Source organism: Propithecus coquereli, unplaced genomic scaffold (genome assembly GCF_000956105.1).
Source record: "Propithecus coquereli isolate 6110/MARCELLA unplaced genomic scaffold, Pcoq_1.0 Scaffold292, whole genome shotgun sequence".
Lineage (NCBI taxonomy): Eukaryota > Metazoa > Chordata > Mammalia > Primates > Indriidae > Propithecus > Propithecus coquereli.
This window is the reverse complement of record NW_012148530.1, coordinates 1,634,935-1,652,563: the sequence shown is the minus strand read 5'-3', so window position 1 is coordinate 1,652,563 and position 17,629 is coordinate 1,634,935. Positions and strand designations below refer to the sequence as shown.

Here is a 17,629-nt window from a genome sequence, read left to right as displayed (position 1 = left end):
GCCAAGAAATGGCTGCCACTTGATAGCGCTCAGTGACACTTAATGAATGGAACATTAGATAAAAATGGTGGGCCAGTTTCAGTGTCATTGGATTTGGCCTTATTTATGATAGCGAGAACAAAAGTTGCATCTTGACAGAAGAAAAAGATAAGTTGATCTGTAGAAACAGAGGGTCCTAAACATCAAGCATTTGCTACATAGGACTGGTATAAACCTTTGGGGTTGCCAAGACCCCTGTTCTGTTTTATGAGGTGTGTTTTACTGGTGAAGATATATTGTACCGTTAGCACATAAAGGATAAACTAAGACCAAATAAAAACAGAATTTGTAAAACTACAAACTGTTTCCATGAGAAATGAATATAAATTAAATGGACTTCCAAATTCTATGCTGTTGTATTTGTTGTACTGTTTCCTTTGTTCATCTTTAATAACATTATTTAGGTGATTGAACTTTGAAAAATAATTTCTTTTTCTTTGTATTATTGTTATTGTTATGGTTATTTGCTAATTATTAAATGCCTTTGAAGCCCATTTCCTTCAAGGCTAAAAAATCAGTGATTCTTTAGATCTTGATTTTTTTTTTCTTTTTTTTGAGACAGAGTCTCACTCTGTTACCCGGGCTAGAGTGCCGTGGCATCATCATTGCTCACAGCAACCTCAAACTCCTGGGCTCAAGTGATTCTCTTGCCTCAGCCTCCTAAGTAGCTGAGACTGGAGGTGCCAGGTGCCCTGCGTGGCTAATTTTTTCTATTTTTGATAGAGACAGAGTCTCACTCTTGCTCAGGCTGATCTCAAACTCCTGACCTCAAGCAATTCTCCTGCCTCCGCCTCCCGGAATGCTGGGATTATAGGCGTGAGCCACCATGCCCAGCCTGGATCTTAATTCTGGAAGGTGAAGGAAACTACCTTATTGTTGATTTTACTTCCTTCCTTACTGTTAAATTTTCATATTTTTGACTTGCAAAATAAAGATTTTTGAGCAAATCCTTTGTTAGAAGAACATAGTTCTGAGACAATTGCTGCTTCAAAGACAGATCTTGAGAGTGACTCTTCCTTCATCAATAAAGTTTGAAATTTTCTATAGAAACCTTTAAAGCTTAAATGACAGTAATCAAGCAGTCTTTATACTAATGAAATTTAACCATGTTAAGTGCTTTTATGAAACATCATGATTTCTCTAGTTTTCTGTGAATTTGTGTGTGGAAAAGAGTAGGCCTTTATTTCTCTTCACTGCTTCAACTACTTGTAAGAAAATGAGGAAAAGTAATAATATTGATGCTGTTACTTGTGGATGCTTTCCCCTTTGTGTTTACAAGCATGAGTATAGTGAAGAAAATGTGGCTCTTCATGTGGAGGGTTCAAAGTAAGAGAAAGCAAGAGCTAGGAGGAGCTTTCTCACCACTGCACTGAAAGTGTTTTGCAAACTATTATAAAAAGCACCAAATAAGCAACATTACCATTAATAGCTACAGAAATTGTCTTATTTGATTATGAAGAAAAACAGAGTGATCATTTCTCTTAAAAGAAGCCACTTAGCATGCTGTGTTTGTTTGTTACTCTGATTATTTAGAAGGAGCTAATTGATTTCATTAAAGTTCAGCAGTAAAGAATATCATGACATACTTTCAGTGTCTAAAAACCCAGTGACTTAAAAACAATCTTTTTCCAGTGGACAAATCATCTGCATTTAATATGGTCCAGTGCCATAGGTAAAAAAAGAACAAGAATATGATGGTAAATAAAGATGGTAGCTTATACAACCAGTAATTCTATTTATTTGTGTATCTATTCTAAAAAATAGTAATTACAACAATTAACATTTATTGTGGGCCTACTATGTGTCAAGCACTATTTTAAACTCTCTAGCTTTAATCCTGTTAACAGTCATGAGAAGTAGATGCTATTATTAGTCCCCAACTTAGTGTGAAGAAGCCAAGGCCCTGGGAGGGTAAGTGACTTTTCCAAGGTCTCACAGGTAGTAGGGGTCAGAACCTGAATGTTTTGATGGAAATAATGTAATGCTTTGTGTCAACTTTATTCATCATGTTTCACTTCTGATATTTTCTCTGGGGAATTTTCAAATCATCATTGCTGTAGCCTAATTTGGGCAGCCTGAATAACCAGCCAGTGTTCATTTTAACCTAAAACGCCAGTAACACCCACTTAAGGAAAGTGTTCTATAAAACTGGCTGCTATGAGAAATGTGAGACAAACTTGTGTAGAACTGTCTTAGAAACTGATGTTCTGTGGATGCTGTGCTGATGAGGGTGAGGATGATGATGGCAATGATTACCATACTGCTACTACTGAGATAGAACCAAACATTTCATTGTCTTAGGGATTATACCTTTCTTGATGAAAGCAGTAGATTAAGTTGTTTACAATTCAGAACTTAATTTAGTTTTTGTTGGGCCTTAGACTTTTGTTAAACTAAAACTATAATATTCAGAAAGATTTTTTTTTTATTTTTTAAGTGGAATAATTTGTATTGAATGAAAAGCTAGTTGTAATTTCTAAAACCATAACAGAAAAGAAGAGGGAAGGGTTTATTTTCATTATTGACTTTGAAATGTAATCCAGTTTGACATTAATCTATCTGGTAGCTTTAGTTTAACCTAATGTGACAGATAAAATCCTATAATAGTTTTTTTTTTTTAATACAAAATAAACTGCCTTCTGAGCAGGACTAAAACTTAATAACAGCTATTTCCCAGTTACTCAGTAGGGGGTGCTTTATACTCAGTGGGAGCTTAATGGATTATTTAAACCAGGTAAGACAGACTTCCCTGAGTCCATTTTTTCCCCTAAAATGTAACCTAAGAAATAGCTGTTAATATTTACTTTAGGTTTTCTCGAAAGGACAAAATTCATATTTAAGATACCAACCCAAACATAATGATTAAAAACAAATGCTATTCTGAACCAAATGTCCTAACTCATGCTCAGTGAAAACTATTCTGAAATTTTGAAAATAGATTGATATTACCTTTTGTGTTAGTTAGCTTGAAGATTTTTAACTATTTTGATTATGTAAGTTCTATTGTTCCATACATTTTCCTATTTCTAAATACTAGTCATTGGACTATCATGTCTGAAGAGTGAGGTGTTTTCTATGCTGTTGGTAAGTCAGAGAACCATTTTTCTACTTATATGTCTGTAGTTGTAATTTAATTACAATTAAATTCTATATATACTGTTATAAATTGGTAGATTGACTAGCAGAGCAATTGTATATATCTCTAGGCAGGAGGAAAAAAAGCCCCTTTGGTGTTCTCCCTATCCCTGCCTCCTGTTTGAAGACTCTTAGTTCAAGATTAAATTCAAGTCTAAAGTACATTATTAAGTAATATTAATATTTCCACATTTTTATTTATCAAAGACATGTGTACAGGGGACACATCCCAGTAATTTCCATGATGTCATTAAAAGCCAGTCAGGTCTTCTGATCATCATGAAGTAATGATTATCACCATATTGAATTGATTTAATTTCAATAAAGATCAAAGAACCTTGATGTTTTAATGAATATATACAGTCATATCCTAGCTAAATCTGTACCCCTCCCCACTTCTATCTAGGCTATGTAGGTTAAAAAAAAAAGTCTCGCCTCAGAACCTGCTTACTGCTTATTTCTGGCCTCTCTGTTCCTGCCCCAATTATAATTCATTTTTTCCCCACAAATGAACACATCTTTCTGAACTGAAGATTTCTTTTTATTTTCACAATGGAGATAGCATTATAGCATTACATATTACATAGAGCAGAGGATTTTTAAGCCAAGCTGAAACCAGAGACAAAAACCAGAACACATGCCTAATTATACTGTAATAAATTTTCTCTGGTCCAGGTGAACGTATTGTTTAATCCAAGTATCAATATTTGAATATTGGGTAAACTAAAATGCCAAGTACCATGGGGCTAAAGAAGCCAGGCAGTTTGAACACAAATTTCTCATTAAGGTATTTATTAAATTATCCAAAAACAACCTCTGTGATGTCCCCATATTTTTAAAGATAAAATTAAACTATTCAAAGAATATTTTAATAGTAGTTTTTAAGTGTATTCATACTGTTATATAGAGGTCAGTGATGAATTATTCTCCATTTTTGTTGAGAACAGGGAAATTAGGTAAAACTGTTGCAGAAGAGGTTTTCGTTAGGGAAAATTTCTTAATAGACTGAATTTTTATTGATGAGATTACATTAGCAAAGGGGTTACATGGTACCTTCCTCTGGTATTTTTAAAGGTGAAAACACTTTCACTATGGAAACCATAACTAGATGCATGGGCCTTTATAGGAAGGTCACATTATTTAACAACCCACATCAAAGTGACATTTAAGATTTTTAGGAAGAAAGAAAACCCCGTCTGCTGGGCAAGAGAGAAACCCTGCCAAAACAGAGACCACACCTAGCTGTTAAGAGTTGGAGCTGATCTGCTGTGTAGTATTATTAATACCTCGTATTCTCACCCACACAAACTAGGCCTAACAGATGGATGCCCTCTTTGCTACATTACACAAGGAATGTACCATACTTCTCTGAAAGGATTGTCAAAAGGGAACTTGGCAACATGGACTCTCTTTCCAGTTTTGTTGTTGATTAATGTTGTGACCCTTTATGTCACATAGCCCCTCTTAACTTCTATTGCTTCATTTAAGATTGGGGAATTAAAGTAGGTTCTTTTGAAGATGGCTCCAGCCAGAGATTTTTTTATAACATAGGATATTTTGGTAGTTGTTGTGTTGTTTTGCTTTTAACTGGATAAACCTATATCACCATTTTAAAGTGGTCCAAAAAAAAAGCCAAACTGTAGTTTCTGCTGTCATTATCGTATGCCTCCCTTAGATAAAAGGAGACCTCTATAATTTATTTTACTAATATGGAAAGTTGTTTAAAGGTGTGTCTGTGAGAGAGAGAGAGAGAGAGACAAGAATTTGCTCTGTAGTATGAAATTATACATTGGCTTCCTGATAAGAAAATTTGACTTATCAAGTAAATGTTACTTTTTAAATGTTTATCTAGGTCTCTTATCATTCATTAAATATCAGCATAGGAGAGGTAAATGTTGCTATTGTAAATTAAGTGAAAAGCTTTGGGAGCTGCTTAAGAATTGGGATACCCCCAAGATGTCTGTACTCACATGTCCTATTTCAGGTATTTTAATTGTCTTAATTTCAAGATTAGTTTATTTCTTTTGTCAGTGTTTTAACATGAAAACAATTTTTCAGATTTTGCTTTTTTTTTGTTTCTCTGAAGGAAATTGCATGGGGTCAGTAATGTGTGCATTTGTTTTGCTTGCTGGGTGGCTTTTTAAAAAAAATCTGAACTTTTAGACATTTTGTATACCTATATTAAAACATATGAAATATGCATATATTTTGACTAATTAGGTTTATATAGAGAGTCATCTTCTGTTACATAGAATATTTTTTATCCACTCACCTGAAAACCTCATTGAAGATTCAAGAAAGGCACAGTCTTAGTATTGTAATAACCACAGGAAGAATAGCAAGTGCTCAATAAAGATATCAACTTCATGCCAAGATAAAGTCCCATCAGAATGTCACCGAATCTATTAAATGTTTCCAAATTTGTTTACTTTTGTGGTGGGGTCTGAATATTCTACTTTCTTTTAAATATAAACTATATTTCAATGAAATAAATAGCTATTGCACATCATCTGATGAATATCCTTGAAAACCCTCTAGTCGTTTATGTGAGGAAGTTTATTAGTTTGAAAACTAAAAATAAGGGATGCATTTGGTTTTTATTAGCCAATAGCTTATCTATTTTAGGAAAAACAATAGAAATTGTTGCTCTTATGGCCTGTTTATGTACCTGTGGCACAAAACACATATCTCTTGTTTGACTTCTAATCCAGATGTTAAGAGATATTGGGCCAGGAGGTACTTTTGTTAGTTTTCATGGTTAATACTGCCTTTATTTATGCAGACATTTTTCCATTTACTGCACATTGTGCTTCTTAATACCTCCAGTCTTTCAGCTCTAAAGAAATCCACATTTTAGTTAATAGAATTAGTCTTTAACTTTTCTGTGAAGTGGATTATTGCACTTAGTGGTAAGACTTTTCAGGAATTTTCCTTTTTAAAGATTTAATTAAACTTTAGGAATATAAAATGAGAAAATGGTACTATTTTGCTTATAATTCAGTTAGTATTTGTATACTTTTCCCAAATCATCTGCTTTAGTAGATAATTTAGCTGAACTACATCTAGTAGGCTGTGTAACGTAAGTAAAATTACATTTTGAAAACATTTAGCATTATGACTTCTGTATATATGAAATAATAATGTTGGCTCTTTTTCAGGAAAATTTTGCTCATATTCATGTTATATTTCTCTCATGGTGAAAATGTGAGAGGTTTGGATATGATTAATATTTAACAGAGTTTAATATATCTTGATTTTATTAATATTAGAGACTATAACATTTATAGTAGCTGTATAAACCAAATATGGGAGGAAAAGATAAACCAGTTCTGCTCTATATGTGAGTCCTTGTATGTTATCCAGATAAGACATTGGAATGTGGCTGGGTGCGGTGGCTCATGCCTGTAATCCTAGCACTCTCGGAGGCCAAGGCGGGCGGATCATTTGAGCTCAGGAGTTCGAGACCAGCCTGAGCAAGAGCGAAACCCTCGTCTCTACTAAAAAAAATAGAAAGAAATGACTTGGACAGCTAAAAACATACAGAAAAAATTAGCTGGGCATAGTGGCACATGCCTGTAGTCCCAGCTACTCGGGAGGCTGAGGCAGAGGGATCGCTTGAGCCCAGGAGTTTGAGGTTGCTGTGAGCTAGGCTGATGCCATGACACTCTAGCCCAGGCGACAGAGTGAGACTGTGTCTCAAAAAAAAAAAAAAAAAAGACATTGGAATGTGATTTCAAGTAACAAAGAAACATGTAAATTATTGTCATAAATTCCAATATAATAGCACATATTTGAACTTGAATCAGAATATAATAAGTTGAAATTAGTTTAATAAAGTAAGAATTCAGTTGTTAAACAAGTAAACGATTATCATCAACCTTTTTCCAGAGCACTCCTCACTTCCAAACTGCATTGTGCCCGTTTTCTCGTTCATATTCCCACTCTACTGTGAGTTGTGTGAGGACAGCGGTGGCTGTGTCTCTTTGCATCATCGTTTTCCCCAGTGCTCACCATGGTGTTTGGCAGATAGTGAACACTGTTTGTTGAATGGTTGGATTTATGAATGGATTACCTATGCAGTTTAAAAAACATACTGCCCACCTCAAATGTGAGGTTATGTGTGACACTTCTTAGCTATTCATAAGGCTAGAATAATATTGTGTTAATGATTCAGAGTTAGAGTCTACTGTGGACTGAATTAGAGCCATTCTTTCTTATGAACAACAGTTCTGTAAGGATCTTAACATGTTCAGAGAAAGGCACTCACACAGATTTCATGGAAACTTTATTATTAATATCACCATGAATAAGTGACTTCCTAGGTTTACATATCAAGATAGTGGCAGTGGGAATATGACCCTTGGTCTCTACTACTTCCCAGCCTAATACATACTCCACTGCTCAAGCATGGTCACTATGTGCGTGTTTTTCTTTCTTTTATTATCAGTGCCTCATTACAGCCTATGTGCTCAAACATCACAGAATCAGGTACTTGTTGAAATATTTCACTTCTTGACCATGAAAAATGGGCATTGATATTGTGGTGTTGATGGGTATTTTTGTATTGATTTTTTTCTTTATAACTGGCTATATGTATAAATATATATACACACACTACATATATATATGTATATATATTTTTCAACTTGATGGCCACATACCGAGGTGCATCTAATGATGGCTAAATGGATGAATTACCTATAAAGAGTTTTGCTTATGAAAAGATTTTTTTTAAAGGTGCAGCTCTTAGGTTTATAAAAATAATTTTGAGATAATGTTTTCTCATTAAAGGTACAAAAGTACCCACATCTTTTATGTAAAATTATCAGAGAAAAGTATAAGATTGTTTTTACTAGAACTGCCTTCTTCATTTGGGGTCAGCACAGTTTGGTTCATGTTCAAATGATTATTTTGTGAGATTGAAAAAAGACTGTCTTCCTTCATTTGTAACCCTGCCTGCTACTCCGGCAATGTTGCTTATTTTGTAAAATAAAGAATGGATAGATTTTATTTAAATAAAGCTATTAATTTCTCCCACAAAGGCTAAGAGATGGCTTACTGAATTTACTTCCAAACTATTTTTTAAAGGGCGTTGGTTCAATAGGTAAACATTGTGGATGTGATTTTGTTTATTAAATATCCACAGTCAGTTACTACTCTTGCTCTTTGCCTGGGCCTTGCATTAACCTCAAGAGGACTGCATGGTATTAGTAACTACAAATATTCATGTCAGCAGTTCTCAGAGCACCGCGATGGTAGGAATAATTTCCTCTGGAGAACAGTTCGATTTTAACTTGGACTTTGCAAGGGAACGACAAAACTCTCTCGACTTCAAAGTGCTCTGCACTTTGCATCGCAGATACTGCTTAAACAACAGATTCTTCAGTGTAAGAGAGTGTGCTTTCAACTGAGGGATAGGGACCTGTGTAGCTCTCCTTTTCCCACTTAGTATTCAAATGAGCGCAGTCTCCGGTCGTTCACAAAATGATTTCTTCGCGGAGCTCCCGGTGTCAGGTTCTGCCTCCGCAAGCCCTTCGGCTCCCTTCCCGTGTAGAAGCAGTCGGTGGGGTTTCGGCGGTCCCTGAAGCCGAGCTGCCTCTCTCCCCAGCTGCCGGACTCGGCCTGCTTTGCGCTGATGTCACCGCCAGGCTGTTGCGCGGCAGCCTTTCGGCTTCGAGGTACCTCCCCCTGAACCCGCTCGCCCGCTCCGGGGAAGAGGCGAGGAGTCAGAGAAAAGATGACTGCGAAGTTAAGTCACCGGAGGGCGTAGCACCGAAGTGATAAGAGAGAGCCGCGGGTCGCAGCGCCCGGCGGGCCCAGGCACGCAGCAGATGTTGCCCGAGGAGGGAGGGCGTTGCTGGAAGCGCCCGGGCTGGAGAGGATGCCCGCCGGGGACCGTGCTGCCCTGAGGAGCCGGGGACAGCGCAGGAGCTCCCTGCTGGAGTTCCCTTTCGTCCGCCTCCGCCGCCGCCTCTGTCTCTCTCCGGCTCCAGCTGAAATGAAGGCCGAACTGCGGCCACAGCAGTTGGTCAGTTTCAAAGGCTAGTGTAGTCTCTTGGTTTTCATCCGAATGTGAATTACGCAGCCTGTGCCTTAGAGGAAACCGCGGAGCTCTTCGTTGCTGCAATTGCTTCAGGTGGAGTAAGCCTTCTTAAGGAGGATCAGATAAGAATCTTTGGAAATGACTTTTTTTTTAAAGGGAAGCTTAATAGTACACCATGCTTTCTGTTTACTTTAAACGGTTGCTGGATTGTACTGCCCTGGCTTGTCCAAAAGTCTAATTTTTTTTTTCCTTTGGGTAGTTCTGAATTGCCTCGAAGAAACTTAATATGGAAAGAAAACCTGCCTTTTAAATCAAGATTATTTATAGCTACTCAACCTCCTTAGAAAAAGTAAAAGAAAAATTTAACTTTCTTACAACATTAGACTTATTTTTCTCTGAAGATTTGTTCTGTGCCTTGATCTGAACAATACACGGTCCCTGTGTTTGCCTTTTAAGTTTCTGAAGCATGGTTTATTTATAAAGGAGATGGAGTTTTGCAAGCCATCTTTAAGTGGATTACAGTTAACCAGAGCTCTGCTGAAATTAACATTCAGCCTGTTAAAATGCTTGCTCATTTGGAAATTTTAATCTGGAAATCTCAGATGCAAAATTAGACTAAAAAGGGAAATGGACTGACAATGGAATGTTCTGAGTGTTTGAGCCACTGTTAAGTGTGTGTGTTTTTTTTTTTTTTTCTGTGTTTTGGAGTGTGTGAAAGGCAACTTTGGGGTCCGGGGAGGTGGACAAAGGAGATTTCTGTTCTCTGTTCTTGATGCACTTTATTTTTTAAAATCGTCCTAAAATCAACCAGGTAAAAGGATAGTTGCATTTATACTGATGCACTGCTGATGACCTTAAACACCTCATATGACATATATTATTTGAGCATATGTCTTTATGCTGAAGACACTTCATAGCTCTGTTCAGAAGTATACTTTCTTGAAAGATGCTTTATCTGATTTCTTATTTTTTGTATCAAGAGCTGCAATATTTGTTTTAACTATCTACAAAATGGGGAAGCCACTCAGCAGACCAGACTGTTTACGTCAGAATCCCCCATGTGTAGGGAAGGGTGAAGAAGAGGAGGACCTAAATATTGAAGACTGTTATGTCCCTCAGCGGTCAATCTATGATACTGTTAGACTAAATGAACAGATAGACTCTGGTTCAAAAGGCAGCCTGTCTTCCAGGCATTTTACAGATCGGACTTTACCCTACAGTCACAGAACACTGGATGTTAGCTCTTTATGCTCTAATGGTGCCCTCACTTCTTCCAGTGTATTTGAAGTGAGAGGTCGTGAAGCTAACAAACTAGATGAAAAGATGATCTTTGATGCACTCAAACTAAATAGTGATATCATTCGAACCACAGGATTTCCCAAAGCCAAATCTCATGCAGAAAAGAAAGAGCATAGACGGTCATGGCGAATGTTTGTCCCAGCCAATTTTATGGATTATGCAAACAAAAGTGAAAGCTCTTTTGTTGAACCTACTGATATGTCAGATACTGTTGCCAAGGGCAGCAAGTGCAGATGGGGTACTAATTCTCTAACTTCGGAGGAGGATGACTCTGGTTTATGTAGCCCTCCAGCAGAGAGGGAAGAAAAACAGGGCATTTTAACTGAAGACCAGTCACGAATTAGAAGCTTGTCTTCTGCTGAAGATATTCATATAGCAGAGCAATATAGGCCATTTTTTTCTGTTAATTCCATTAGTGAACAGAAAATCCCACTGCTTTCATGTAGAAGTGTCCACCCTGATGAAAACTTCAAGATGATTTTACATGATATTTCTCCATTAGAGGAAGTGAAAAGTGTGAATCGTCGAAGGGAAATCCATGATGAAAATTGTTGCCTGCAGAATGATTTGAAAGGGAGTACTGTTAAGTATGATCCATTAAGTATGCCAAGAAATGGAGAAAGCGAGCATATTTCTAACCTTGGAGAAGAGGGGAAAACATATGGACCAGGAGAATCCCAACTCACAGCACGAAGTAGGGAACTTATGAAGGATTCCCCTCAGGATTTAGATCTCGGTCACACAGATCTGGAGGATAATGATGTCGATGGTGGCAGCACAAGTTTAGTAGAAAATGTGTCATTCTTGACACAATATGATTCAGAAGAAATCAACATGGCATCCAAAGACGTGGAGGCTCCCCTTTCTGCCCAGGAGATGGAGGTGATCCATATGAAGTGCTCCCTGAAATTCACACCAGTAAGAAAGCCAGCAGAGCCCAGAAAAACAGTGGCCCAGGCAGGCATATTGGACACAGTCTGCAATGGCTTTCAGTTGGTTCAGGTAATTAATGGAAATGTGGAACTCTGCAATGCCAAAAGTTTGTGGTTCTGTTTCAGAGTGGTCACTAGTGTTTCTAATAATGTTCACATTTAGGCTATTCTTTGGGGGGGGTTGACTAGCACCCCGCAAAGATGCCACTCGTTGATAACATTATACCAAATTAATCATTATAACAAATTAATTTGGGACTGTTTTGAGAGGACTGATTATTCCCAGCTGTTTAGGGTCCTGCTATGGATTGTGCAGAGGGTGGCTATTCTCCGTCATTTAGAATGTCTCCACTGTGAATTTATGTTAATGTTAGGCTTTTATACAAATTGTGGTTTAAGACAGTGCCATTTAAGGGCTGTTATATGGGATTTATTAAGCTTGAACAGGCTTAGTCATGAAAGTACAAACAATATTATATTGTTGTGGTCTACAAAGTACTTAACCCAAATTAAGGACTTTTTTAATGTGCTGAAAAATTTCTCTCAGGAGCTCTGCACGTGAGAGTAGAGTTGTTATGCGGTGTTTTGCAGGCATTGTAGCTCCTAACTTTTTGTTGAGTGGTGAATGAGGTAGGAAAGCAAAGGGTGCAGCCTTGTAATAAGTAGAGGTTGTTTGTGAAGCCTGTAATTTTTTTCTTCCCACTCAGATTGAAGTTCAGCTATTTTGGTACTTTTACTAAACTCTTCTGGTAAACTTTGCCTCAGAGGTAATTTTATTTTATTTTAAGCTTCTCTTCGAGTTTGTATGCTATGGGTTAGATTGAGGGGGGAAACTCTCTTTTCGTAGGTATTTTGTTACTACTGAGAGATGAGGAATTTAGACAATATCAGAAAAATTCCTCTTCTCAATCTGTGAAATAATTGTGCCTGTTAGTTATGCCTTTTCCTTATGCATACGGCAAATGGCATGCTAATTTAAAAGCTTAGCAAAGGACTTTTTTTCCTGTAAAGGATTTTTCAGTTTATTCGTAGAAAGTAATTAAATCTTAGAAATATATACTCTTTAGTAGTTATCTTTTTAAATTCTTAGTATATTTTTTTGTGGCACTTTGGAAAATTACCAAACTCACCTAGACCTGCTCTGATATATACCTCTAAAATTAATTTAAAGCCAAGATCAGAGGTTAAGGCAGTTTACAAGAGCATTATTATTAGTTTTTTGTCCTGAAAACTATCTGAGAGTGAGAATAAAACTTTTTTCTGAATCCTTATTTATCATACAAGTTCCTGGAATTAAAAATATAGCAGTTTCTTTATAGCCCCTACTTTTCGATAAGTAGTGAAACATATCCAAAGCTATTAGTTTCTAGAAGTAGTAACTTAGTGGTATAGAAAAGACATAGAATTATAATGCCAAAGTCTGTCTTCACCACCTGTTGCAACTTCCATTGACTTATGCCTTTTTGAAAAATTCTGAAAACTTCTTTTTTCTCTTGAATTTGGGAGAATCTTATAATTTATTTGATTATGTATAATTGATTTTTATATTGAGTATTGTTATTTAGAAACAATTAGCCAGTATGGAAGTTGTCTATATGGATTTTCTGTGGAAGAAGCAGCTTAGGATTTTAGCTAGGAGGAGACTTTAGAGGAAATGATTGTTAATTTGTTTGCTGTTCCTTAATTTACTCATTTATACAGAAACGCAGGAGTATCCTGTATGCAAGGCCTTGGACCAGAGTCTGGAGAGTTTGCCTCTGGCAGTTTCAACATCTTTCAAAATTATTTTTCATACTGTGCCTGTAATTTTTTCTTAAGTGTTGTTTTAATATTTGCCTTTATTATGTTTCCATATATCCTGATTAACTGTCCAATCATTGCTATATTTATATCGTGCCCTTTAGTATAATAACTCAGAATCCCAAACCATATTTACCTTAATAACTGTCTGGAACTTTCCTTCCTTAGTTAAAATAATTGATTTTCCTCATAGCATCTTCAAGCCCTGTATTAAAAACATTTATGTTATCTATGAAAGAAATGATATGTATCTATCCCTAGTATTATCTTTTACGAGGTTGATGCCATCCACCTAAGATAGAAATATAATTTTTCTATACTGACATTAATTTGGCAAGTAAGTATTGGGTACATATTGCATGCTAGGTACTATGGTAGGCCCAGGGTGTAGAGCTACTTACAAGGAAAATAGATATTTCTGCTTTTATGGAGCTTGCATTGTAATCTAACATGTTAGAGCCTTTGCCAGTCACAAACAACTGGAGGACCGTAAGTAGGATGGGATGGATGGGGGCAGGGGAAGAGAGTATTAGGAAACCATTGGCAGTGACCCAAGAATAAACAGAGTTGCTGTGCTGGTGATGTGTGTGATCAGATCCATGGGGTGACGTCTTCACACTTCTTGCAAGCCCGTGGGCATCTTGATAGGCATTGAGGGGCTAGATGTTCAGGGATCCATGCTACTGTAGCGCATGCCTGTGTCTTTTTCCTTTTCCTATCTCTGTATTTTGGCCCTCCTGGCAAGCCGTGTATTTGGCCACTTGGCTCCTCATCTTCTTGTTGATGGTTCTCTATCTCCAGTTTGAGTCTCAAGCTTCAGTTGCCAGCTGGTAGCAGCCATCCTTAGGAGAGTCTGTAAGGACTCCTTGCCCAGTAAGGCTCGTCTTGGTCCCAACTTATCATTTTGCTCCTTAGCGTTTTCTGTAAATCTTTTCTAGAGTTATATTGGGACAATAGGAAATTCCTCATGCTATGACAATGAAGCAATAAAGGGAGGACATATATACTCTCTTCTTGGTTTTATAAATAATCTGATTAAATGCACTTAGACTGTCATTCTTTGATATTCCTGAATGCTTTTAATATATTATGACTTGAGTTTGATTTCTTACTGTTACTCATAAAGTAGTTATGACCTATGAAGAAGCAACAAAAATTAGCTTTATCTCTGAAATAATCGATAGTTTCTACAACCTAATGACTAAAGAAATGCTCATTATGTTTTTGATGATTGTTAGATAATATAATTCATATAATTATTGCTCTTTCAACTGCAGGTATTCCAGAAAGAAGAGATTGAACCCTTGCAGGTTAAACAGCAGGATGTAAACTGGTTAGGTCAAGGCCTTATTCAGAGTGCTGCTAAAAGCACGAGCACTCAGGGTTTGGAGCATGACCTGGATGACGTCAATGCACGGTGGAAGACTCTCAATAAGAAGGTAATTTTCTCATCCTCTTCATTGTCATTTTTGTTGGTCAGTATTCACAATCATTTATTGCGCCCATGAACCGTATTTATAGTAGCCAACCTTTTCTAAACATGTCTACTTTTTCATGTTGCTATAAACTGGATGGCTCAAACTCGGATGCCCATAGGAGCTGGTAGGGAATATAAATGAAAGAAGGGAGATGGGTGAGATAGGGCCTTTCCCTGCTATTTTCTTGACTTTGATAGAGACGTGGCTGCAGATGTAACAGTGCAGGATGATGGCAGATGGCCATGATCTGTGGCTCTGTGTTGAGGGGATCACATGCACCTCTAAGGGTACAGGTAGCTACTTAGTTTCAGCATATCATTGACATGTAGGGATATAGGCTCACTGTGGCCAAATAGTCTACTTACTTTCAAAAGAACATGGAAATCTCACTTTGTATCTGAAACCTTCCAATTTTCAAATGTTGGTGACTAATTTCACACTGTATAAGTCAACACTACACAAGCAAAAGAGGCTGTGTCTCTCTATCAGTCCTGGATGAAGGATTTGCTACCCTTACTATAGACCATCATCTTCAAATACTATTTTACTTATAAAATGTAATCCCACATTTTTGTAAATGTCTATGAGGGAAAATGCAAGAAGTAATGCTCTGATGTCTTAGGGAGATAATGCTGACACACAATGGCAGGAAGCTCTTCATTTAACGTAAGTTGTCAGAAAATTGCTATGGGATGGCAGTGCATTATTTGGCGGCGGTGGTGGTGTGGTGATTCTTGTTGCTATTTTCCCGACATTGAAATCTTCACTAGTTGCCAGATCTTAAAACTACATTTATCATTCTTTAAAGTCTGATTCACATTATAGTGCTTCTTTAAACACAATTAGAATGCGGTGTCAGGTGTAAACATATTCCATAGTGCTTAAAATATCTTGCCAACTACTTTTTCAGTCCAAAAGGAAAAGATCTATGAGAAAGGCAATAGGATATCTCTATGTAGGACACAGAGAGTCCATTTACTAGAAGACAAAGGCCCTGGTTTGTTGAAAAAGGACTTCAGAGCTTGGAGCTAGCAGAACTTAATTGGATACATTGTAGTTATTTTACCTAGCAAAATGTCATTGTGATTCTGCTATAATAGTTTCTTTTAATCTTAGTTGTTTAATAATCATTATCCCTGATATTCACCAATAGGAAATAAAAAAGTCAAATGATAAAAATGACTAATGCATTGTTTCTTACAATAACTTTAAAATATTTGAATCATTGCTAATCATAAGTGTATTGGACATTTCCAAAATCTCAAAGATTTAGTCTTCTACATTGACTATTTGTAATGGTAACCTTATTTTCATGACTTACTAGCTAAAGTTTGTCTCCTTTCCGCTCCTATCCTGCCCACTGTCAATGCTTTGGGTAACTTTAAGGGAAAAGGGAAAGGAAATTTGTGAATATGTGGGAAAATAAACATGAAACGTGGTGACCTGTGGGCAGATTTCATTGTACAAAATAAGAAGCTGAAACAACTGGCACTTCGCAGGTGGCTCAGCGAGCAGCCCAGCTGCAGGAGGCCTTGCTGCACTGTGGGAGGTTCCAGGATGCCCTGGAGTCCCTGCTCAGCTGGATGGTGGACACTGAGGAGCTCGTGGCCAATCAGAAGCCCCCGTCGGCTGAGTTCAAAGTGGTGAAGGCCCAGATACAAGAGCAAAAGGTAAGTGAGCGGTGCTTTTGTACTGTGTTTCATATTAAATCTTAATAATGAAAATAAAAATTTGCCTTGTGACTCTCTTTATTTTTATTAATAGTATATCCTAGTTAATTGGTTATTGCTGCTATAGACAATATTTTGTTATTAGTCATTCAACAAGTATTTATTGAACATCTGCTGTGGGCCAAGCATTGTTCCAGGTGCTAGGGATACATTCCTAAATAGAAAAGATAAAAATTTCTCATTGAGTTTAAAGTCTAGTGAGAAGAGAGGGACATGGAGGGAGAGACAATAAGCAAAGTAAATAAGTGAATTGTGCTAAGTTAGCAAGTGATAAATAAAGCAGGGATGGGGAAAGGAATCAGGACATGATGGAACAAGGATGGGAGACAGGAAGTATTCCAAGGGAGGGGGCATGTGTGCAACTTTAAACACATAGTCACGGAAGGCTTCATTGACAAGATGACATTTGGATGGCAGTATCATTGTTCCCTTATATATTAGGTTGATCCATGTGAAATTGCCTTTTTTAATTTTTTTTTTTTTTTGAGGCAGCGTCTTGCTCTATCACCCAGGCTAGAGTGTAGTGTCATCATCCTAGCTCACCGAAGCCTCAAGCTCCTGGCTTCAAGTGATTCTCCTGCCTCAGCCTCTGGAGTAGCTGGGACTACAGGGGCATGCCACCACGCCTGGCTAATTTTTGTATTTTTTGTAGAGGTGCAATCTCTCTATATTGTCCAGGCTGTTCTTGAACTCCTGCCTTCAAGCAATCCTCCTGCCTCGCCCTTGGTGTTGGGATTAGAGGTGTGAGCCACTGCACCCGGATAAAATTGCCTTTTTTATAGACTAAATATTGACAGTTTCTTATGGTTCAGCCTGTTTATTACTAAAGAGGCAAATACGTGATTCATATGTGCTGAGGAATGTACTAGTCTTTTGACACTACTAAAATGGGACCAAGTTGGGAAGACACGGTCTTTCGAGGGATCATAACTACTTGGGACCACACATACAGTTTTTTTGCTTGTGATGGCCGTGGTCAGTTATGAAGCATTTAATGATGCTTTCAGTGGTAGTTTGTCAGCCATGACTTGAAATGACGTGAGAAGGGGCGTGGCATGGAGGACACTGGTAAGGTTTCTTCCATGTAGAACTTATAAAAAGAAGGAAGTGGATTATTTTAATTAATTTAAAAATTAAAGTAATTAAAATTTTTTTTACACTTAAACACTTTTA

General features: G+C 37.2%; 1 protein-coding gene across 1 annotated transcript in view; it reads left to right on the top strand.

The window, feature by feature from the left end:
* Positions 1 to 17,629, top strand: part of DST (dystonin) — a 374,223-nt gene that overhangs the window by 281,282 nt on the left and 75,312 nt on the right. Inside the window, exons 50-51 of the mRNA XM_012648708.1 lie at positions 14,526 to 14,687; positions 16,226 to 16,396. Of these exons, the coding sequence (XP_012504162.1) occupies positions 14,526 to 14,687; positions 16,226 to 16,396 (333 nt within the window). The remainder of the gene's footprint in view (positions 1 to 14,525; positions 14,688 to 16,225; positions 16,397 to 17,629) is intronic.